The sequence below is a fragment of the Hibiscus syriacus genome, unplaced genomic scaffold, assembly GCF_006381635.1.
Source record: "Hibiscus syriacus cultivar Baekdansim isolate YM2019G1 unplaced genomic scaffold, ASM638163v2 tig00110295_pilon, whole genome shotgun sequence".
NCBI classification, from domain to species: Eukaryota; Viridiplantae; Streptophyta; class Magnoliopsida; order Malvales; family Malvaceae; genus Hibiscus; species Hibiscus syriacus.
This window is the reverse complement of record NW_024062667.1, coordinates 89,467-114,878: the sequence shown is the minus strand read 5'-3', so window position 1 is coordinate 114,878 and position 25,412 is coordinate 89,467. Positions and strand designations below refer to the sequence as shown.

Here is a 25,412-nt window from a genome sequence, read left to right as displayed (position 1 = left end):
TCTTTTAGAGTGTAATGTACGGTAGGGTTGAGTAACGAAATTGAAAAAATTAAAAAATTGATTCAAATCGAAATATTTTGTTTAATTTGATTTTTTATGGTTTGATTTTGATTTTAATTATATATAAAAACTTTATAATTTAATTCAATTCTATTTTTCTATAAAATTGGTCTGTTCCAAATTAAATTAAATTCAAAAAGAAAAGATAATAATTTAAATCAAATTTATTTTGATTTTATTTTTTAAAAATGATGTACTTTACATGTTATAAAGAATAGACATACAAAAATTAAAAAATTTCTTTAAACTTAAACGAAAGAAAAAGAGTACGCCACGATCGTGTCGGGAAAGCATCATATACTGAACAAGTGAAAGGAGAACAAAAACACACCCCCGGGAGCCGAGAACTGTTGCCCGAAATCCTATAACACCAGTAACCGAGCCTTATAGCAGAACAGCCACTTTAACACCACCCATAGCCATAATTCATAACAAAGCAGACCCATACTCGATTAGGGATGGCAACGGGCCGGGTTCGGGCCGGGTTTGGGCCGGGTATTGGTCTCCCGTCCCTGTCCCCGTCCCCGTCCCTGTTTAAAAATTCGGTACTCGTCTCCGTTTAAAAAACCGCGGGGATTTAAACGGGGATCTCCGTCGGGTAATTAGAAAACCGCGGGGAAACGGGTATCCCCATTTAGCACAAACGGTTATTTAAATGGGTATTGGACCGGGTATTAGGTCGGGTATTGGGTCGGTATTGGGCCGGGAATCGGGCCGGGTATATATATATATATTTAAATTAAATATATATTTTTATTTAAATTAAATTTATTAATATATATATATATATATAAATAATTATTTTTAATATTTATCGGGTCGGGTATCGGGGCGGGGATTACCAAACCCGTCCCCGTCCCCGTTTAAAATAAATGGGTTTTCCCCGTACCCGTCTCCGTCCCTGTTTATCATCCCCGAACCCAACCCGTTTAATTCGATTTTCGATTTTCCCCGTCAGATTCGAGATTTTTTGCCATCCCTATACTTGATGCGGGAGCAACATAACAACTCCCTCAGGCATCATCGGCTATATGGTTCTGCAAATAAAGAAACGAACCTGCATACATGCCTGCCACAGGGAAACACTAACTCTTGCGACCACCCAATCACTCCTGAACCATAAAACACAACCACAAACGATGCAAAACAGAGGAACCCCACCAGAACAGAAACGAAATAAAATTTGGTTTAAACTAAAGTTTGCTTTTTGGATGTTGAGTTTAAAAAATTGTGAACAGTTAAAAGCTGTAAACCGAATTAATTCAAATCGAACCGAAAATTTTGATTTTTGTAGCATTTTATTTTTATTTCATTTTTAAAAACAGTATAATACGATTCGATAAACCCTAAACCTTAATAATCTAATATATTATTCGGATATCAAATTATTTTTAAATTTTTATTTTTATTTCTTTTACGGAATACAATTTTTAGGTCAAAATTTAGTATAATAATATATAATATAATATATTTATTTTAATAATAAATTATTAGTATGGTTAATTATATTTATTATTTTCAATAAAATATTATTTAACATTCTAATAAAATATCATTTTTATTCAATAATAATTATTAAAACAACAAGTTTCTGTAAAAATTATAAGGTTAATTTAAGGCTTAAATATAAATAAGTGTAGAAACTATAGCGTTTTTCAAGAATAAATACCTATAATATTTTTTTGACTAATCTTAGTGTCTAACGTTACAAACGTTACCACTTTAGGTGTCTGAGCCGTAAATACTGTTAATTTTCCTCATTAAGTGACCCATGTCATATTATGTATTTTTAAAGTTTTATATAAAATTAAAAAATAAAATTATATATTTAAAAAAACAAAAATTCGAAATAGCTCCAAAACTTTGAAAATTTTCAATTAAACCCCTAAACTCAAGTAAGTCGCCGCCCTTTGCCGTCGACGAAGCTCCACGAATCTCACCTACTCCTGACGATCAATACCCCTATGAAATTGCGGCCGATCGACAGTCAATCAATATTTTGTATCCCACAAACCTAGATGAAAATCGCAATCCCACGCGATTCTGACTACAAATTGACTGTAACTACAACTACACCTGACTAGGAGGATGTCAGAGACTAAGTCGGAGGTAGTGGTCGTGGCTAGAAATAGAGGTAGAGGTGGGCTAGGATTAGAATTTAGGATTTTATGAATTTTAGGGGTTTTATAATTTAAGAGAAATTAAGATTTTTTATAAATATAATAATATTTTTAATTAAAAAAATAAAATTATCAAAATATGATTCATGTCATTAAGGTTTTTTTTATAAATATAATAACATTTGTAATATTAAGCCCATGATTTAAAAAATATTATAGACATATTTATAAAAAAACGGTATAGTTTAAACATTTATTTTATATTTAAGTCTTAATTTAATAATATTATTTTAAATTTTTATATTTAGGTAAAGTATACAAATGTCATATTATTATTTTTAATATTCGACTATTAAAAATTATAAAATAGTCTCTCGACTATAATAAAAACGGTTAATAATAGGTGTTATTATCAAATAAGAAAATTTCTCAAATTAAATTAAGATTTTGAAAGAAAAAAAGATTAAGTATATATAAACAAACATTTAATCAATTAATAAGGTTCCTGTAACAAAGAGGAATAAAGTAAAAACGGTAATTCTATTTAGAAAAGGAAGATAAAAACAACGGTGATACACCAGCTTTTAATAAAAGTAGAATTCAAGCCTCAACTCGATAGAAGAAAAAGCTTGAGCAGGATGAGAGGAAGAAAGAAACAGGAGGCAACAAGAGGGGCGGAGAAATGGGTTGGGACGGCTGAAGAAGACGTTCTCCCACGAGCTCCAGTTGCAACGCCGCCGCCACCACCTGATCTTACTTTTCTCATGTGAATTCCCAGCTTGGGAGGCAGTTGCTTCTCATCGGCCACCGTTAGCTCCTCCTCCGGCTGCTGCTTGCTTAGAAGCACTCTTTTGACTGAAACCATGGCAACTCCGTCTCCATCAGCCGCAACTGATGAAGAGAAGGAAAAGAAGAGGAAGGAGAGAGTTGATATGAATCTAATCAGCTTCCACATGCTCGCAAGTTACGTATCGGACTTTGGGACGAAACAAATGATATCACTGCCATATAATAATGATTAACATTTTTTCAAGTTAATGATCAAATCTTAATTAAATTAATCTATGTTTTGGTTGGCGTACGGTTCATTATCCTTGTTGAATTAGTTTCCCTTTATTATTTACAAAGCAGAAAACAATTAAAACGGGAACAGGTGGGTTGGAGGCAGGTATGCGATATTTTCAAAGGGATGAATAAGTGGAGCAGGTGAGCGTGATCTGATGTTGCTCAAAACATGGTTTTTAGAACCGGATTCAACAAGTCGAACCAGTTAGACCGATTATAAGAACCGGACGACGTCATAATTATTTAAAAAATTAAATAAAAATACTAAAAATATTTAATAAAATATAAAAAAATTAGGTTAAGTCGATTCGAACGGTTCCTTGCGGTTCACTAGAACCGATTCAACCGGGATAGAATGGATCGGACAAGGCAACGGTTTACGGTTGAACCGGCCGGTCTGATCCGGTTTTCAAAACACTGGCTCAAAATATCCATATTCACAACTAGGGGTGTGAGTTTGGTCGAATTGAATTAAAAAAGTTTGAGTTATTCAAATTAACAGTCATGTATTATAAATTAAATTAAATTTGATTTTTTTATATTTAAATCGATTTTATAAAATTTGAGTTGTTTCAGTTTTTTTAAAATTTAATTATAAATATTTATAACATCGGGATTCTATTTGATTCTAATTTAAATAATTTTCTATAACAATTTACAATATATATATATTTTTACATATTTTTTAATATATGATATACACATATTATAGAGAGTTGATAGACTTAACTCAAACTTAAAAATTAATCTATTAATCATTAAAAATTTTGAGATATTAGAGTTATATTTTATAATTCGTTTCGGAACTTTTTAATTCCCAAACGAATTTATAAAATTATAACTCAAAGTTAATTCAAATTAAATTATTTTAAATCAATTCAAATCGATTTACTTAGAAGCACTCCATTATTGATGTTCTGTTACATATTGAAAGCAATAAATATTATGATAAATTATATCTATGACCATTTAGCTATTATTCTTTTCTATTTAAATCACCGATATTTTAATTTTTCAAGGAAACCACTTAATTATTTAAATATTTCAATTAAGCCATTAGTTCCTATTAGTTATTTATTAGATCAATTTAGTTCTAATTTTATTTTAATTTAATAAATATAATCTTCTAATTATATGAAATGTGTCACTAGTGACATGTATCACTAGTTACATGTATCAAGGCACATATCAGCCTCTAATTGAAGAAAAATAAATTGATTGAATTAAACAAATTAAAATAAACATAAATCTTCAATTAGACTGCTTCACATATAAAGGACAAGGTAATGGGCAAGGACAAACATTGGGACAATAGGTAAAATGTAAGGATTTAGGGTTTAAAATTAAAGATTTTAAAAATTTAAGGATTTAAAATTAGAGATTCATGGGTTTGGGATCAATGGATGCGCGATAACAAATGAATGACCATCTGGCATTGGTGACACGATGATAACGGAGGGTTTAAAATTAAAGGTTTTAGGGTTTTTTTAATAAAAAAATTAGAGAAATTTAGGATTTTTTAAAATTAATAATTTTTAAAAATAAAATTTTATAAACACACTACATATCAGATTTTAAATGGATAATAATTCTTTTAATTGTCGTAACAGATCGTGTACTTAAAATAATAATAAAAAATGTTAAATAATTACTTTGAACAAAAAATTACTTTAAACAATTAGAAATTGAATAAAAGATATAGTCTAGATAATCTCTATTTTACCCGAGTCTTAAACCAATTAATGTATAATAATTTTTAAGTTCATGGATGTGTCGACTCCATCGAGGTTTATCTTGCTTAAATCTTATCTTTCCTTCTACTGGGTATATCTTGTCGTGGTCGCGACCGTCATTAGATCAGGACAATATTTACCTAAGTGACGGGAGTAGAATTTGCCTATCAAATTTTTACCTTGATTGGTTTGAATTAAGTTTTTATGATCTCTTGTTGCTTATCTTCAAATTTACTCTATACTTTTGCTTCCTTTTGGATCATGCTTTTATCGAACTTAGTTTGCATGATAGTTAGTAACGTAGCTGGTGATTTTCCGTTAAGTTTTGATATCTCATGCATTTGTTGATGATTATGTTCTTAACTCAGTACACGTTACCCATTCATGTGAAATTTTGTATTTAACGAGTATATATTTTCATTCTTACTCATTGTTTGATTGAGCGTGTCGGACTAATTTTGATATTTTACAACTCGTAATCTAAATGCATATAAGACTACATATTAGACTTAATATTTTAATGTGATAAGGGCACTTAAGATTAAATATACTCTTTCCCAAATAGTCTTCCCATATATATATATATATATATATATATATATATATATATATATATATTAGTGAACCAACCAAGAAGGTTAATTACTAACCAAAAAAAAAATGTTTTTTTCTACATTGCTCGATAACTAACCTTCTTGTCTTGATAAGAGTAGAAAAGAGGTCTAAAAATAAAAGGCTTGAGTTTAATTATATGATAAAAATAAAGAAAATGATAAAGGTTCAAAAAGTAATTCGATAATATATATATATATATATATATATGGGAAGACTACTTGGGAAAGAGTAGGTTTAATCCTAAGTGCCTCTATCACATTAAAACATTAAGTCTAGCATGTAGTCTCGATATGCATTAAGGTTACGAGTACTAGAATATCAAAATTAGTCCGACACACTCAATCAAACAATGAGCAAGAATGAAAATATATGCTCGTTAAGCTCAGATCTCACATGAATGGTAACATGTACTGAATAAAAAACATATCTATTAACAAATGCATGAAATATCAAAACTTAACAAAAAATCACCAACTATGTCAATAACCATCATGCAAACTAAATTCAATAAAAGTATCGTCACGATCTAAAAGGAAGCTAAAGTATAGAGTAAATTTGAATATATGCAACAAGAGATTTCAACACATGAACATCAGAAAAACTTAATCCCAATCAATCGAATAAGGAAGGTAAAAATTTAATAGGCAAATTTCATCCCCTCACTTAGACCATATTGTCTCAATATGTAAAGAAAAGCACAAGACATGAAACAAAAATACTCCCCTAGTCCAAAGATGGCCACAATCACAATGAGATGTACTCAGACGAAAGTAAGATAAGATCTCAGCAAAGTTAGCCTCGATGGGGTCGAGGCGTCCATAAACTTCATGGATCTCATTGTGTCGGTGCTTGGTCGATCTCGGTTGTGGAGCAGTCTTCCAGAGGTAAACTCATTGATTGCGAGGCATAATGGTGTAGGGAGGAACAATATGAGGTACGTCGGGAGTGCCGGCGAGGAATCTCATGGTGTCTAAGCATCTTGCATTTAAAGATCCATAGCAAAAGCGTAAGTGAATTGTGTAGTACTAGTATTAAAGGTTAATGGAAAAAGATGAGATGCAAAGTGAGTTATGTAAGGACCAAGAATAAGTGAGCAATCGACTGCACAACACACTCAAAGACACGGGCGAACCAAAAGCCCAAGTTTACCTTTGTGCAGGTTTACATACACCACAAAAAGAATAATTCAACCTTACTTAATGATGACATAGTGTCATTTCGGTTGCTTGAACAATATTTTTGGATGTTTATTAATGATTTTGCTTTCTCTATAGGATTCGTGACGGATGCCACATCTAATCTCAGGATATAATGACCAACCAATAACAGCAAAATAATTCGAAACAGATTCTTACAAGTGTAAAGTGTTAAGAGTACGTAAAGAGATATACTTGCAAACCTGAAATCGATGGTGTCGGATGCTGTTAAACCGCCAAGACTCATCCTCATCAAATTACAAGTATCCTTGCAAGACTTCTTCGATTGGAACCGAATAAGTTCGGCCTCGGCAGTGTCTCTCGGAATACCCAGCGTGATAAGGTATGTCATCCCCTTCAGTAGAATGCTCACTCGAGTCTGCTGCAAAGCTCGCAACAAAGGAAGGGGATGACGGTTGCTGCCTGGCGTGTTGGTGAGATGATGAAGCGTGAGCAGTAGCCGGCAGTGAAGGGAAACCTTGCACGAAATCCTCTGTAAACCCAAAAACAAGATGCCACATTAGTAACGGTTCAATATCAAGAGGTGCAGAATTTACCTCGAGTTGTTCGGGCATTTTCAAGTGTACAGAAGGCGATAACGGCGCGTTCGGCATTGATTGAGAGTGGTACTCGGTTGGCATTGAGTAGAAAGAAGGTGACGATGGCCGTGAAGGAGATAACCTTGGGTTGCTCGGACCAGCGTCATGAATTATGATGAGTCTGTTCGTGGGTCGAGAGTCCGACGAACGAATGAGCAGCGGCAGGGGTGTGCACCGATGATGGGTCACGCGGGGTGAAGGGTAACCTTGCTGCCAACGCCCACCACGACGAGGAGGAGGTGGTTCGAGCGCGGGTAAAGAGTCGAAAACACTCGAGATTTGAACGAATGCCGCTACAACATGACGGCGATGGCCTCCGTGGTTGACCGACAGTAGAGATTCTTGGATGGTTTGGTTTCTTGTTCGGACCATCGTGAAAATCGCGACAGTGTGGATGAGCGGGGAGGAGTGCGCAGCTGTGTGGTGACGAGAAACGCACAAATGAAAACGACGACCGACAATGGAGCACTGGGTTCGGATAGGTCACGTGTGAGTTAAAAATAAAAAAGAAAAAGAGTTTGACTTGGAATTTGGGGTATATTCGGTTCGGTTCAATTTTTTACTAAAAAATAAATCGAATCGAAATAAATGGGTTTTTAGAATTTAAATCGAAACCGGTTAAAAAATCGAATTATGTGAAACGATTTTTTCAGTTCGGTTCATTTTTTTTAACAGTTCGATTTTTTCGATTTAGTTCGTTTATCGGTTTTTCAATGAAAAATTCACTTAACTATAATTTTTTTAAAAAAAATCTATTTGGTTCAATATGAACAAATGATTTCCATATGAAAAAATCGAACCAAACCGAATCAATAGAATTAAGACTTTAAACCAACCCAAAACCAACCCGTATAAGATCAAACCGAACTAAACAAAACCGTTTTACTCGATTCGTGTCAATTTTTCAATTTTTCAAATTCGTTACTCATCCTACTTTGAATCAAACTAATATTGCCGATCAAATGTAGATAGGATAGGAAATTGTTTAAAAATAAAATGTGTTGATGAATGATAGGTGAAGTCCATTGGATTTGAAGGAATAAAATGTACTTGGCTGTTATTTGTTCTTGGGTTTTTTCGCTTTATAGAAGTTTTCTTTATTTTCAATTTCTGTTTTTAAGCTTTTATTTTATTTTTCTTTAAAAATTTAAGTATAATTTCTATCTGTTTAGCTAATTTTTTAATTAGTCGATTGCTTAACAATGACTCAATTCGTTTCGTGAAATTAAAAACACTTCATATCTTTAAATATCTTTCTTAATTTTCTACAAACTTGAATTTAAAGAATTGAGACAAAACGACGCTTGAAGCTATCTTTATTATCATTATTTCCAACTATTTACTTTCCTTATTTATCATTTTATTTTTATTCAATTTATTTAGTTTTCATAACACTAAATCCCCTTTTTTCTTTATGTTACAGTTTCTTTGATCAAGATCGACATAAATCGACATTAGCAATTTTAAAAATCCTGTGGATCGGCCCTTCTTCTCTATGCTTTCATTTTATTTATTTTATTTGAGACTAAGAATTATTATTTGACGGTAAAAAACGCTTGTCACACGTATAATTGAACAGAATGTAAAGAATGTTGAAGAACATCTTTCTGCTCAAATAAAAGCATACTTGTTCTTTTCAGGCTAATTTCAGAAGTAAAATGCAACAATAGAGTGCTATGCACAACGGCAAGGATGAAGGATACTACGAAGCAAAGATATGAACAATTACCTACCTAAGCTGCAGAAGCTGGCCCCTGGTGTATTAAAGGACATCACATGGTTCAACTCTATAAATTTCTACCATTAAGAGGCTGTCCAAAGAGTAAAGCCCCAATCTTCTGCACTTCAAATCATCGATATACTTATCTATTGGTGGCGTGGTGATGCACAAACACTTGATGAACTTGACAAAGTTCAACTTGTTCATTGACATTCTTTGCCGCATAGGAGGATCCAAAAGTAAATACAAGTAGCAAATATAACCATGACTTATTGTCGTATATTTAAGAGCAGTCGGCTTACAAAACTTCGTAAGTGGGTTTAATCCATTACTTCATGTCCATTTGTTACTTAACTACTTAATGTTAGCCAGTTTATTTGAAATTAAAACAAGCACTTAAACCCATTTAAAGAGACTTAAACTCCAATCCTAATATAGCAAAATATCATCCATATATAACCATTGAAACACAGCTCAGAAGAACAACCTAGTCTAATGTTCAAAGATCAATGAAACACCTCCATTTGTTTAAAAATACATAAGATGTTTGCAGGTCCTCCTGCATATTTTTTGTTTGTCCATATTTACAGCAAGTACACATACTAAGTGCCCCACCAAGAATTAGGACAAAGTTAACCATATTCTTCCTCTTCCAAAAAAGAGGCCGAAAATGAACTAACCACAACGTTTTTTATTGGTCAAAGAACAAAAAATATTGGTCAAATACAAAGTTTACTACTAAGAGCGCAAAGTGTTAATTTAGAGCTTTTCATACGAAAAACAAAAGTAGTGTTTATTTCGATTCTCGAGGGTAAGTTATGAAGTCAGCAATGGCAATGATGAATCAAATGTACTTTCCAAGATTCAAGGTTAATTTAGACATCGGAACGAACAGCAAAACAGCCCAAAGGCGAGTACAACCGAAAAAAAATCAAAAACTGAGATATTGGTTTTGAATAGAACGAGATGAAAAAGGTCGAACCTTTATAGAAAATGGAGCGCCGCCCGGAGGAAGCTCAGAAGAAGAAAAGGAACCAAAGACTAAAGAAGAAGAAGAAACAGGAGTAGCAAGGAGTCTGTTCCCTCGACCACCACCAGGTCTTAAGCTCAACACCTCCTGATTACTCTGCTGCATTTCCTCCCGTAATATTCAATCACCGCCGCTCGGTAAAAGGAACCGGGTCTTAAGGTTTGAGATGAAAGCGAGTTATCCTCTCAGTGAGAGGCAACAAAGAAATGTAGTGAATAGATACTCTATATATGTTCTTAAAACCCTTGGAGCTTTTTCTCTTTGTTTTTTTGGATAAAGATTCATTTACTCCTTTACTTTGTTTACTTTTCTCACATTAGTTCTTGAATTTATTTTTGGTTCCATATTAGTCATTGAATTTTGCTACTTTTATCATATTAAGCTCATTTAGTCCACATCTGTTATGTGAATGTTGCAGCTATTAGTGTTACTAGAAAAAAAGGGAAGCATATACATGGTATTGGCATCAGCGGTGGAACATCTTTACGAGGAAGAGCATATCCATAGTACTGGTATTAGGGCTGTAAATGAGACGAGACAGATCACGAGTTATTCCAGATCAACTTGATTAAGGCTCGATAAATACTCGGATCGAATGGACTCGAGTTCTTAACGAGCCGAAACGAGCTACTCGATATTCGACTCGAAAAGCTTGTGAGCAGCTCGAAAAAAATGTTATATTATAATTTTAGATTTTTTAAAATTACATTATTAAAAATATATTAAAACTACATTATTGATAATTATAAAAATTTAAAAATATATTAAAAATTCTATAATACAACTACCCTCAAATTTTAATTTTAATATATTAAAATTATTTATCTAATGACAAATATTTAATATATTTCTAATGATAACATTTTTAATAACTAATTTTTTAAATTGTTGTTATATTTTGAGGTCTCGGGTTCAAATATCATAAATATCAAGGGTTTGAGCATTTAATATCAAGATACTATATTGTACTTACCTCACAATTATTTTTTTTATTTGACAATAAATATAATGTAATAAAAATATGATTCAATTTAAATATTAATAATTTTAAAAACATATCAAAATAGAGTATAACCGATTTTATAAATAATTAAGAAAGAAAAAACTCATTTAGACTTACATTAATATCTTAATTAACAAAATTAATGGCATCAAATCATTTTTGAGAGAAAATGATCATCCTTACTACTAACATGTACCATATAAAGTAAAACAAGAAAAATATATATGCATTACTAGATTCTACTATGAAAAAAAAGTAATAATTGCAGAGTTGGAAAATCAAAGCAGTAAATAAAGAGAAGACTGAGAAGAGAAGAGATACAAAAATAAAAAAGACTTAAACTTCTTATTAGATTTTTGTTCTTCAGAAAGCAAAAGAAAAACAAGTCTACTCTCTCTCATTTCACTAAGCCATCTCATTTCTTCTAATTATGTGATAAGGTTTAGGGTTTAAGGTTTAAGTTATGCACATGAAGGTAACATACAAATTATGCAAAATGATGTTATGTGACTCCTAAATAAATCATTCGCATACTTATACATAAACATACCAACATGCAAAATAAATATACATAACTAATTAAAGAAAACAATCCTAAACATGGAATAAATTAAGAGAAACCTAAGTGTGAGGACTAATTTAAGCTAAATATACTAACTTTAGAATGATGATTAAATTCACGTAAATGTAAAATTAAACTTACAAAATTGGAATTAAACCAATGACTTAAATACAAAATGTGCATAAACTACAGGGTCTTATATGCAATTGATCCTATTCTGTTTAAGCTAAACTAATATGGAAAATAACATAAATGACACCTGAACATTTAAAACAAATAAGAAAATTTAAGCAAATGAGGGAATGTTTTGTACAAAACACATAAATGTAGAGGGCCTAAAGCTAATTTACCCTAAGATAAGTGAGGTTTACATAAGCTGGAGCCGGTGCCAGTGTCGGATTGGGGCTCATCGCGGCAGGAGCCGGAGGACTAGCACCTTGACCATATGCCAAGAGGAGCATAAGAGCAACACAGAAAAACCAATCATAAGAATCCTGGAAAACTCCATTCCCCCCCCCCCCCCCCCCCGAAATTTGATTTTGCTTCAGCTGTGGCCACTCCAAATTCCTACAGGAATCAAACTTTCAGAATTATATTGCAGCTAAATGGTGAAAACCCCAATAAATCTGCATTATGAACAAAACCAACAAGCAATTCCATAAGAACAACCCCGTCACAATCCAATCAGAATCTAGGGCTCCATCTTCTATATAAACCATGTAAGCATTAATGAATAAAACAAAATCTACAACCTTCTGCAGGAATGTAAAGAAATTAAAAACCAGATCATGATTAGCTCATCTAACAAATCAAATAATGAACATTGAAGTTTGGAGATTGATAACCATAAACTGAATTTATATATATGATCATTTTATTTTTGTTGAACTCCAACAAATTACTACTTACCATATGCCCCAATAAATCAACTTTCAGAACAAAAACTCATATCAAAATCATCGAATTGCTCCTTGAATTTACAAATGGTTTGAACTAAACTTTACTTCTTCTGGGTACTTCATACTAGAAGTTTCTCAGAAATAAAAGCCTAGTAAGTTCCTCAAGAACCAAAAGGAGAAAAATGAAAGGAAGAAGAAACCACAGACACACAATGTACATCAAATGGAACTATAACAAAAGGAAAAATACAATGAGAGCTGACAAATGCAGGAAACCTACCTGACTAAATGAATCCAGAGAGAAAGCTTGGTGCTTTCGGTACCAATGTAGCATATTGAAATAAAATGAGAGATAAATCACAATGAAAGTATGGAAAATAGAGAGTATATTTAGCAGAAGATGGGAGCTTGTTGGAGAAGAGTCACAGAAGCAGGAAAGATGGGAATCCCACATCTTTAAAATAGAAGCATGTGCTCCACAAGTGAGTCTATAAATTAAAGCGCAAACTTAATGGTTTAATTTACGGAGCCGTGCGGTTAGCAGTCTTAAGTTTGAATTGAACTCAAAATCGAGTTTGAATCGAATTCAAAATCGAGCTTGAATCGAATTCAAAATCGAGTTTGAATTGATGATATATAACTTCTTGAATCTAATGCTTCAAAAATAAATTATTTTTAATCACTAAAACTACCAGATGATTTAGATTTATAAATATTTTATCACATATAAAACCATCTAAAATAAATCTCATATCCGATAAAAATAGTATATATAAAAACACGACAAAGATCGAAAAATCACAGCAATTTGCACTATGGGTTGAAGTATTCACGGCCCAAATTTGCGAAAAATCCCAATCTCTCATGTTCACATTACAGGCGCAAGCACGGCTCACATGAATTCACAAGTTATAGTTTTTGAGTTTTGAGGATAAGCATATTCCTCCGGTACACCCAAAGCCATGTCTGGGATTGCCACCGGCTTCCCTTTCAAGACCATACCTTTACTCCTCTCTTCCCTCGAATCCAAGCTGTCTGGCATTCATTTCCGCATCCCAAACACTTTCTCCTATTATTCTCTTCACTTCTCTGCTGCGCCTGCTATATCCGCCCGTTATGGTGGTGGTAATTTTCGGTCCTCCGCTCCCGGTCGTTCCAAGAAGAACGATGAAGACCAGGCGCTTGATTTATCTATCATCAGGTTTTCACTTGTGTTATTTGATTCAATTGCAATTTGCAAATTTGGGGTAGCTTTGCTTATTATAAACTTGAAGGGTATGTTTGTTTCTTTGTTTCTTTGGTTTTAGGTCTGATTCTGTCAGACTTATTGATGAGGAGCAAAATATGGTTAGTGACTTTTTACTTTTGGTTTTCTCTCTTTTTTGTGTTTACTGCTAAGATGACATTTTCTACATTATATTGATTTCTTATCATCAACTGTCAAATTGATTTGTTTTTGTTAATGTGTAGGTTGGGGTAGTGTCTAAAAGCCAGGCCATTGGAATGGCTGAAGATGCAGGGCTCGATTTGGTATGCTTTTCTCTGTTTCTATTAAATTTATATATGCTTCATGACTCCGACTCTCTGTGTTAGTGACTTTCTTTTCCACATTAGGTTAGTAACGAGAACTTATTGGCTTTTATAAACTGGAGAAGTTTTTTTTTTTGGCTTATACTGATCACTTTGTTTTGCATTTGTTTTGTGAATATATTGTTTGTATTGGTAGCACAATATTCTCACAAGAGTTTGTGCATTGTTTTTCACAACAGTTGGTTTTTTTAGTTTTGTAACAATTTCAAAAACTTATTTTTTTCATGCAAACACGTAATTTTTCTATTATTTTTGGATGGAAAAAAAAAGCAAGTAGTAAAGGTAATAATCCAATCAAGCCTTTGACACTTCCATGCTGTACAATTGGTTTTTTTACGTATGAATGTTATGTGATGTTACAGAGAGAGTGTATTTAAATCCACAAACTTTTGCTTACTGGGGATGGGAAGCTTTATGATTATGGTTTAACTTCCATGCTTTAGGTATCAGCGTTATTGTAGTTCTTCTCCCTTTGTGGATACATGAAGGTTAAGCCAAGTGCTTGTTTAATACCTCGTATCTATTTGCTAGAAGACATTTGTTGCATGCTACTTGCCTGAGAAGGTGTCAATGTCATTTTAGTTTGGGCATTTTCAGTTTTGAATATAGTATTAGTTCATACTCAGTATTGGTTTTGCCAATTTTCCTGCTGCTGCATAAATCTCTAGATACTAGTTCATATCCTTAAGCTTCATACTAGCTCATTTTAATTGGATTGTTTTATGTCTTTTGAGAAAACTTGATACCAAAAATGGCAAGTATAAAGAGAACAATATGAAATGATCAACTACATGTTCAAGTTAGTGATTGATGCTATACTGGTCTTTGATAAGGGCACTGTGAACCTACAGTCTGCTTTGCTCCAAGTATATACAATAAAAAATTAAGGTTTGTAGGGACATTCGTATATCATTATACGATCATCTGTTCGTTGTCTGTGTTTTATTCTTCTTGAATTTACTTGAGTAGCCTATGCTAAGTTCGTCAGAACTTATATTTTTTCTCTTTTAGAAAACAAACTTTCTTTGAACTTCTTGTGTGTGTGTGTGTAGTGGTGATGCTGAAATTTGTTTTAATACCACTTTTGCAGGTGATATTATCCCCTGATGCAGATCCTCCTGTTGTCAGAATAATGGATTACAAGTATGATATGCTTTATGATAACTTGAGAGAAATAGTATTAGTATATTATCGTTCATTCATTTATGGAATTTTTATGCTACTAGCTTAGAGGAAATAATTGTGAAATAAAAGTAACTGCTAAATTGTGATATTTTTTAAAGGTAAGCTGGGGGAAGAGCTATTTAAAGCTTTGAGCATCCCTTTTAAATGAGACGAAAGTAACTCTATTTACCTCTCAATATCATGTAAATAGAGGGTTATCTATTAGTCATTCCCACGTTATTGAAGGCAGCACTTTGGACTGAGATTAAAAAAATATTAAATTAATCATCTTAGTTATACATGTATTTTCCTTTTGAAATTTCATTTTGAAGTGTATTAATATGCTTGCTTTTACCTTTTCCTCAGTAAGTATAGATATGAACAGCAAAAGAAGAAGAAAGTACAGCAGAAGAAAAGTGCGTGTTAATGTCCTCTCTGTTATTCTCAATGGGGAATGCTAAAATCATATAACATCTGGCTGGTGGAAAAGTTGCTCTGTTTTAATTTAATATCTTTATGATTTGATCCTGCTGACCCAGCCAGATTGACTGTGGATTTAGCTCTTCCCTCTATTTGATTCATGACTAAACTTTCCTTTTTGCGGATTGATGCTGACTAAGCTATTATTTCATCTGTCAGCCAATCGCATGGATCTTAAGGAGTTGAAAATGAGGCAAGTATTTTGCATTATACTTCTATGTCCACTTTGTTAGACTAAACTATTAAACTTTCCTTTCTGCGGATTGATGCTGACTAAACGTTCCTCCGGGCACAAAACCGAACATGTTTTGGAAATTGGAACTCGTAAAAAAGTTCCGAAACATAGTTAGTTGACTTCAATCTCACAACTTTTTGGCTTTTATTATATTCAGTTTCTCTATGTTTTAAATGTAGGGCTAAGATTAAAATTATTTTTGTAACCCTAGTATAAAGAAGCTGTAAAAATACTAAATTCGCAACTTATCATTATTGTTTTATTTGAATTAATAGAAAATCTAGAGGTTTTCTATAACCCTGATTTTCTTGAGTTCTGTCTTTCCCATTCGTATTTCAGTCATAATTCCAGTATTTTACTGCTGTTTTTCCTTCTTAACCACATCAATTACATTCCTTTGTCTTTTTGGTCTTTTTGATGTGTAATTATCATCCATAATTACAAAATAAGTTTCTCTCAGGTGAATTTATTTCATAAGTATGCTTCAGAGATATTTGACTGCTGTTAAATTTCTATCTCCCAATGATCATAATCTAACCCAAGTATCCCTTTTTGTGGGTGTCTAGTTTTTCTTTGAAGCACCGATGACTTGGTAAATGAACTATAATCCTACTATTTAATATCTCGATTTTTGTTAGTTTATAGGTCCACGATGTTTTATAATTGTATCATTAATGTGCAGTTTATTCATTTATGATAAAACAATTGACACTCTTGGGAAAGAAAGATGACATACCCTGATATCTTCAGTTGTACATGATATTTCAAGAAGCATACCCCAACCTACCCTTCTGCATAAACCCATACAAAGGCTTGCAATTTAACCTAGTTTTCTGGAGGGTGTGCATTCCTCAATATACAAGTGTCATTCGAGTCATGTTTCCATTAACACTGGAGCCAAAAAGCTCTGATAAGTTACCATGGTAGTTTCATTTGAATGGTACTATCTCAGTGAAGTGATCATATTTGGTATTGAATCCGACTTTCCCTAGTCTCTTCCTTGGTATGGAAGTGCCATTGTCCAATCAAAGCTATTTTCTTCCTCAACAGTTGGGGGTAAAAGTTTGTGAGAGTAACTCATTTGACCGTGGCTTCTATCAAGAATTGTATTCCAATGCTACTATAAATATCAATTTTTAGCTCTTTATTGTTTTGGCTAAATTGCTTTTGTTTGTTTTGAACAGTTATAACATTGATGAACATGATTACGCTGTTCGTTTGAAAGCTGCAAGGAAGTTTCTGAACGATGGTGATAAGGTGTTTGTTTTCCTTCTTCTTTTTAGAGGTTTTTGTATAAATATTTATGCTTGACATGCTACATATGGGCCATAAAATCTTTTGGAGTTAAATAGCAATGAAATATTTTGATCTATGCTCTCAGGTCAAGGTCATGGTGAACTTGAAAGGCCGAGAAAACGAATTTAGAAATATGGCTATGGAACTCATTAGGCGATTCCAGAATGATGTTGGGGAGGTACAGTCATGAATAATTATCATTTTTTTCTTTCATCAATAACTAATATGCAATTTCAAGGGAAAGAAAGTAAATATCATCATATAAAGCTCTCAAATTTCCAACGGTTGCCTTATTGTAATTTGCTTTTAGATAAAATCATGAATTGAGAATGAAACTGAAAACCGAACTGTGAACAACAAAATAATTAGCAACTCTCTTGCTTATGGTTGTTTTGAGACTTCGTTTCCAATAATGTTGTGCCGTTTAATGCATTTGTTCGGGCTTCGTACGCCATTCATAATCTGTTATCTGAAAGCTGCTCTTAACTGTAATCCTAAACCCCATCTTTGATCTGCAGCTTGCAACTGAGGAAAGCAAGAACTTTAAAGACAGGAATATATTCATAGTTTTGGTTCCAAACAAGGCTGTTGTACAAAAATCTCAACAAGATCCTGGAAAGAAAAAAGATAAACCGACCAAAAATGAAGTCTCAGCTAGTGTCTGAGTATCGAATCTCGAAGAGTATGTTTTTGGCGGCGTAACAGTCAGGCAGGTAGATTATGTTCTTCAACCATGGGGTGTCCTGTCCTCAAAAAGTCTTTGTATAGTAAATTAGTCTGTCGCAACATGTTTGAATGTTTTATTCTATTCTAATTACAGAACCAACCTTTTCTGCATCAAATATTTGCTTCATTTAATAGGACCAGAAATGAATCATCTTTCGTCGTGGTCTTTGTTTAATTCTATTTGGTTGATCTACGACATGATCCCGAAGGATAATATCTCCGACAGAACTCGAAGGTAGCCAAACCTATATACACACTACCTTCATCACCCAATACCTTCTCCCATGAACTCCCATTGCTCGACACTGTCACTAGCATTCTCCCACACCTTAATACTCTCGAGCACACTCAACCTCCACATGAAACTATGCGTAACACCTTCCGGCCTTCTATTGTCAACACCAAACCAAGGCCTATTCACTATATCCACCACTCGCCATCACCCGCTCACTTGCATCCACTACCTCAACACCCAAGCCACCCGAACATCAACCTCAACCCTCAAGTAGACCACACACATACTAACCATCACCCATTGAAGACACGTACGGTCAAGTGATGCGGAAAAATGGTTGAAACAACATACCCGAAGATTGCAATTATCCAACAATAACGACCCATAAATTTTAAGTCAACATTTAGGGTTGACTCGGGTTAGTAAATAATAGGTTTGAATGTTTGGGTTTGCAAATTAGGGAATTGGGCCTTGATGATGGTGGATTGAAGCCCAAGCGGTTAGTTTTGGCGGTGCCTTTGAAGAAGGGAGTATATGGGGAGGGCCTAGAGTGCAAATATTCCTTTGTGTGAAAAAATATCAAATTTTAGCTCTTATATTATAGGGTTGCCGTGGGTTTTTGGTGGCTAGTAGTAGATAGATCGAGCTTCGAAGGTAAGCATCATCTTTTACCCATCCTAAACTTCATTTGGAGACGCAAATTGCTATGGTACATGTTAGATGGTGAGATAAGGTTTTAGAACATGCTCAAATTAATAATTTTGGCTTAAATTTCTTAATTCGTGATTAATTAATAAATTTGGCCTTAAATCTTAATTAATTTTTATTTGGTTCTATTTTTGAACATGCTCATCATTTTCCCGCATTTATTCATCTTTTACTAATCCAATCATTATGGCAATTTTCTTTCAAGATAATATAACCCTTTTAGGTACCTACTTTGAGCGTCACGGGGATGCTTCAACCTTTCCCACGCTTAACCAATTCTTGAACCCAACTATGATTCGATGTAGATGTAAACAAGATTTAAGAGTGTTTGATCGTACTCAACCAAAGTGACCGGTTGCAACTCCAACCATATAACGAACTCTTTGAAGACCTAACACATTCGAATCGTCACGAGATGACTTCGATTAAAATATTAGAAAAGTATTAAAATAAAATTTCAATTGTAATCGAGGAACCAAATGAAATATTATCCATTTATTTAATATATCACGTCATCCCTTAAAAACAATTAACGACGACTAACTACACGATACCTATTTTGTAATAAAATCAAAAGTTTAATATTTTTCTAACTTTTTTTAAAAAATAATACCAAAGAAAATTTCAAAATAACTTAATGATCATATGTGTACTTCATCTAAAGATGCCTTCAACATATCCCTTTCGTCAACTTTTCTCCATACGACGAAAATGTGAGAGTTATGTATAATATATACATATTAAATCAAAAGGTAAGGAGTCCAAAACTTAAATGTGTAATATCAGAGTCCAAGATGAACCACTTGAAACACTTGGATAATTAATAGGGTAAATTATACATTTAGTATCTCAGCTATCGCTTTCGTTCCGTTTTGGTCACTCACTGTTAAAATATAAACAGAACTGCTAACGTGACATTTTTAAAAAAAATTCAATGATGACATGGAATTACCTTATGGTGGCACGCCAGCATCACCGTCAATTTTTTAAAGACGTATGATTAAAATGAAACTAAAACTAAACGTTATGTATGATTTTGAAAAAAAAATCGAGCGATCAAAACAGAATAAAAGTAATAGTTGGGGTTCTAACCATGTAGTTTACCCTAATTAATATTTAGATTAATAAACATGTGCCAAGTGTGTATCAATTATCAAGTTATATTCCTTTATTTTGTCACCCATTCCCACCATATAATTCATAGCTTAAAATACACGTGTAGGTTCATGAGATTAAATTAAAAAAAAAAGTTTATGTGAATTTGAAGCAAATATCTTGGCTTGGTTACAAAACAAAGCCTTTATATTCCTATATAGTTGTTCTTTTCATTTTCCTTTGTTATCTCAACATCCCTCGATCCAGTGGCGGATCCACTAAGGTTTTTCATTCTGAAATTTGAATTTTCTTTAAGTATCTATTTTATTGATTGTGTTTACCATGAAATTTTATTTGTGTTCACATCATATAAAAATTTTATGTTATTAATATATTTGTGTCCACTCTAAAAAAAAATATTTATTAATCTCTCCATTTTTGAAGACACCTCTCTTATTGCCTTTTTAATTTCTCTCTCTAAAGTTACCATCCAAACCGTTTTCTGCTTAGACCCATCAACCAACTCTTATCTCTCCTTATTTCTTCCCTATATTCTAAGCAAACCCCACAACCATCACCATCATCATCACCACCAATATTTCCACTTCATGAAGCCTCTTTTCACTCTATAAAGTATCCAACAATCCACATGTTCAAAACTAGTTAGAATTTAGGATCAACCCACCACCAACATTGTTATTCTCGTCGGATTAGGACACTGAAACCATGATAAGGAAGCCTGATCCATCCGTCAAGGTTAGCAATGGTGGTGCTAATAAACTTAGGAAAGGATTGTGGTCGCCGGAGGAAGACGACAAGCTCATCAACTATATGTTAACCAATGGGCAGGGATGTTGGAGTGAAGTGGCTAGGAGTGCTGGCCTGCAAAGGTGTGGCAAGAGCTGTCGCCTTCGTTGGATCAATTATTTGAGACCTGATCTCAAACGAGGAGCCTTTTCTCCTCAAGAAGAAGAGCATATCGTCCATTTGCATTCCATTCTTGGCAACAGGTCTGCTTCCCTATCGTTCATGCATTCTTACTTGTCAAGTTTTTGTATAATACTAACTCTTTTAAAATCAGATGGAAAAATCTATCTTTTTCAAACGGTAAAAATTATTCGTATAATGATTTTTTATACCAATAATAAAATTGACGATCAAAATATTGAATTTATCAATATAATTATACTTTTCCTGCACATAAAACTTTTTTCTATATAATATCTTTATTATTTTGATCCAACATACTACGCTTTCTAATACAAATTTAATGTTAAAAAATTTACATTAAATAAATAAAAAGACATTTTAATGTATTCAAGACTTGACAAGTATTATTTTAAGATATAACTGTCCATTGTTAAAATATTAATCCTACAAAAAAAATATAAAATAAGTAATATATATATATATAATCTAAAATTATTATGTAACTCTAATTTGTTTATCACCTAAAATAGTTTCGGGTTCATTTATACCAAAAATTGCATTTACCATACTTGCAAGTTGCAAGGTACATTCTTTCATATGTATATATATAGAGAGAGGGAGAGGGAGAGTGATTTCAGGAAAGAAACACCAATCAAGAGCTCCCCTTGTTTGTTCAGCACATGCAAACCATAAAGCCTGGAGTCAATGGGGGGTGTATAGAGTAGTTGGAATCAATTATTAAAGTGTGAGGAGAAAGTAACATGAATAAGCCAAGTTTGTTCATTATGAGTATTTGGATATTTTATTTATTGAAGTATGATGAATTCAGTTGAAACGAACATCAAAGATCGAGCGAATGTATTGAGATAATTACAAAGTAGTATTTGTTTAGAATCATTTTTAGTTATTGGCAACACACTTAAGATAAACAATTACTCAAACTCGAAAGTTTTAAAGAGAATAACTATCTATTTTAAAACTGAGGCCTTAAATCCAACATTTGTTTAGTACATTTTTGCTTATATATATATATGGATGGAATGTACTTATCGACTCTTTTGTTTCATGGTTTGCTCATGTTTCAAACCCTCAAAGGTGGTCCCAAATAGCGGCTCGTCTACCCGGTCGTACCGACAATGAAATAAAGAACTTTTGGAATTCAACAATAAAGAAAAGACTAAAGAATTTGTCATCCACTCCCTCGCCAAAGGCTAATAACGATGCCATATTGTCAATGCAAGAACAAGGAATGTTGCCTATGTGCATGGATTTACCATCCACTTCGTCCAACTCTTCCTTTCAATCCATGGTCCTCAACCACACCACGGCCGGCAACTCTTTACCGATGCTCAATCATGGACTCGACGTGTTTGGGGAAACCGGATACATCGACCCCGCCGTACATGTGACACAGCTCGGGGTAAATCGAGACGGCTTCTGCGGCGAAAATGAGATGTCGGGCAGTGTTGACTATGTCCCTCCTTTAGAAAGCATTGGAGAAAAGAACCCTAAAACTGAAAATACAGTTGATGCTTGGAACATCAACAACCCTTTCAATATCATAAACAATAGTAATAGTAAAAACAACATTAGCAAATCAGAAGCTGTTGGGAATTTTCGGATAGGAGAAGAGCTCAAGGTTGGAGAATGGGACTTTGAGGACTTGATGAAAGATGTTTCTTCCTTCCCTTTTCTTGATTTCCAAAGCTGATATATATATATATCCTACTCATACAATCCACAAAAATAAACACAAAAACAGCATGTTTTGGGAGTTTACATTGGTCTCTGGTACAAACCATTTGTGTAAGTTATAGGAATAATTGAGCTTTAAATATATTTTAACGATTTTTTATTAATTTGACGTGGTTACAAGGTAATATATGTTCAAAAGACTCTTAATCATTTGATAATTAAACGTTCAAACATCCCTGAAGTGTTGTGTTTGAACTTAAAATCTCTACAGATAAAAATTATCTCTTTAACCACTGAGGTCGCTTGTTTCGTACTTTAAATAGAGATTAAAATCTACTTGAGGTTAAAAGAGTGCTTTGGCAGTAAAACGACCTTAAATGAAATAATTAGTTATACCATGTAAGCAAGGTTAGAAAGGAACATTTCAAGGAATATATATAGTTGCCTCACATAGGTGTGAGGTAATTGAGATTGAGATTTGATGTACAAAGCAATGGACAGAAATAATGATATTAAACTTTCAGTTTTATCAATTATAACACCGAACTTTGATTTCGTTTCAATTATATCACTCATCCATTAAATCGTTAACAATACGGTGACATGAGTAACAATTGCAGGTGTGATTGTCACATCAAAACGATATCAAATTAACATGTGTATAAGTTTACACTTGTAAATATACATGATATAAGTTATAGTCTTTGCCTTGGAAAGGAAGCAATGGATATAGCGTAATGAAAATGGTTTATAACTAGTATCATAATTCTTCCTTGGAAATGAGATTTTAATCACTTAGTTAGCCTAAGGTTGAGACGTCCACTTAGCTTGTACAATAATTATCAATTTGGCCTTGAATGCCAATTTATATCTTTAATTTCCATTATAAACTTATTGACACTTTTTCTTTGATTTCTCTTGTGATGGTAATAATTATAAAGAATTAAATGGGAAATGAAATAAACCAACATTGATGGAAAGGAGTGAGTTATAATTAATAAATGTGTAATTTAATTTAATCGGTTTCTGAAGTTATCTTAAAGAAATAATATTCTACGTAGTGACGAATCTAAAAATATTTTTAAAGATAGACACGTGTATATTAATAACGCAAAAAATTATATCTGAGATGAACATAAATAAAATATCAGGATACAAATATAGGTGGAAAAAACATGCCCATCCTCACGTAAACGTGGCTCCACCATTGATTGTACGAATCTTATATTTTAAATTGTATTATTTATAATTTGTTTCATATTCATAGGTTATATATATTTGAATAGCATGGGGTGGTTGTAATATAATATATGTTCAGAATTTTTCTTAATCATTAGCAACACACTTTATAAATGTAACTGCTCGAACACGAGATCTCATAAGAAAATAACATGGATCCTTTAACCACTAAAAACACTCGATGAGTTCTAGGTTATATATTTTTTTTACTCGAAAACAAAATGAGAAGGAAAGGGACATGATGAATTCTCAAACTAAATGACGACATAGCATGAAGAATTAAAGCAAGTGCTTTTCTAAATCATTTTACCTTTAGATTTTAAACATCCCCATAACTAACTCGCGATGTTTGTAATGATTATTGTATATTTAATTTGGAGAATAATTAATGGGATGGTTGAATTTTTTTGTAAAGATATTATGGTGAATGCCTCCGCATTTTAATTTAATTGAATGGAAATGGAAAGATATGTGAGACACCAATTTTTCATGCCTTACGTTTGTATCCTTGCCGACATTTACTGCTGACCTAAATGGTCGATGGCAGTGCTAGAGTTTATGGGCTGGACTGATTGGATTCGAGTCAAAAGTTCATGGGCTAGGGTTATTGTATTTGTATGAACCAAACGAATTCAATGATTAAATGAATGATTATTGTTCATTAAGGTCTCGGGTTTCAGCATATTGTCATGCCTTTAGAGATTAAGGCTCCAAGGGCGTGATAATATCATTTACATGGATGTTCAAGTGTTTATTGATAAATGATTAAGAATCTTTCGAACAAATATTATTTTATAATCACTTAGACTAATACAAAAAGTAAAGGTTTTTATGTTAGATTGAAAATTTATTTTTAAAAAATAAATTTAAAAGTGTTATAAAAATATTATGAAAAAGTATGGTACCTTATAAAATATTATGAAAGAGTTGTGATACCTCCACTCTAGCAATGGGAATCTTTTCATTTACGTTCATAGAGTGTTCAGATGCCTCCGTTACAAATATATAAATTTATCAGTTGCCCTTACAAAGCGTCGAGATGATATCACGTTCTCCATAACCTATTCATGAACGATGAGATCCTCCGCCTTATGTGTATTGTTTGAGATGCCTCTGCTTCAGTTTCCTCATTATCTCACTAGAGCTTCGAGAATCCTCCAATGTGTATATATTTATAGGTGTTGAAACAACTTTGTTCAATTTATTTTAGTAGTAAATGTCTTCTTCTACAAGTCTTGGTTCAAGTCGTTTTATGTCATTCCCTCGACTAAGGAGGGACAAATGTTGTACCTCATTGGGATATCTTTCGTAACTCATACCTCCGTTTTCATTCTTCTACCTATCAAACTCTAAACTCTCCAACGTTTCATATCTTTCAGATAGTCCCTTGATGTGATTTTTGGCAGAACCACATATA

General features: G+C 33.0%; 2 protein-coding genes and 1 pseudogene across 2 annotated transcripts; 2 read left to right on the top strand and 1 right to left on the bottom strand.

The window, feature by feature from the left end:
- Window positions 1–9,649: 9,649 nt before the first annotated feature.
- LOC120116467 lies at window positions 9,650–9,716 on the bottom strand (annotated as a pseudogene).
- A 3,806-nt stretch (window positions 9,717–13,522) lies between these two features.
- LOC120116432 (translation initiation factor IF3-4, chloroplastic-like) lies at window positions 13,523–18,253 on the top strand. The gene is made up of 9 exons (XM_039136935.1): window positions 13,523–13,803; window positions 13,910–13,949; window positions 14,073–14,132; window positions 15,283–15,335; window positions 15,723–15,772; window positions 15,996–16,029; window positions 17,256–17,328; window positions 17,453–17,545; window positions 17,886–18,253. The coding sequence occupies exons 1-9, from the start codon at window positions 13,565–13,567 to the stop codon at window positions 18,030–18,032; spliced, it is 789 nt and encodes a 262-aa protein (XP_038992866.1). The 5' UTR covers window positions 13,523–13,564; the 3' UTR covers window positions 18,033–18,253.
- A 2,566-nt stretch (window positions 18,254–20,819) lies between these two features.
- Window positions 20,820–22,840, top strand: LOC120116431 (transcription factor MYB83-like). The gene is made up of 2 exons (XM_039136934.1): window positions 20,820–21,141; window positions 22,157–22,840. Exons 1-2 carry the CDS (start codon window positions 20,858–20,860, stop codon window positions 22,770–22,772), a joined length of 900 nt encoding a protein of 299 aa, XP_038992865.1. The 5' UTR covers window positions 20,820–20,857; the 3' UTR covers window positions 22,773–22,840.
- The last annotated feature ends 2,572 nt before the right edge of the window (window positions 22,841–25,412 follow it).

What these genes read in the sequence shown, in the direction of transcription:
- LOC120116431 (XM_039136934.1), top strand. Translation starts at nt 20,858, where the DNA reads ATGATAAGGAAGCCTGATCCATCCGTCAAGGTTAGCAATGGTGGTGCT. An exon ending in CATTCCATTCTTGGCAACAG is followed by an intron (nt 21,142 to 22,156) that starts GTCTGCTTCCCT and finishes AAACCCTCAAAG; the next exon opens with GTGGTCCCAAATAGCGGCTC.
- LOC120116432 (XM_039136935.1), top strand. Translation starts at nt 13,565, where the DNA reads ATGTCTGGGATTGCCACCGGCTTCCCTTTCAAGACCATACCTTTACTC. An exon ending in GAAAGTACAGCAGAAGAAAA is followed by an intron (nt 15,773 to 15,995) that starts GTGCGTGTTAAT and finishes TTCATCTGTCAG; the next exon opens with CCAATCGCATGGATCTTAAG. An exon ending in TTCTGAACGATGGTGATAAG is followed by an intron (nt 17,329 to 17,452) that starts GTGTTTGTTTTC and finishes CTATGCTCTCAG; the next exon opens with GTCAAGGTCATGGTGAACTT.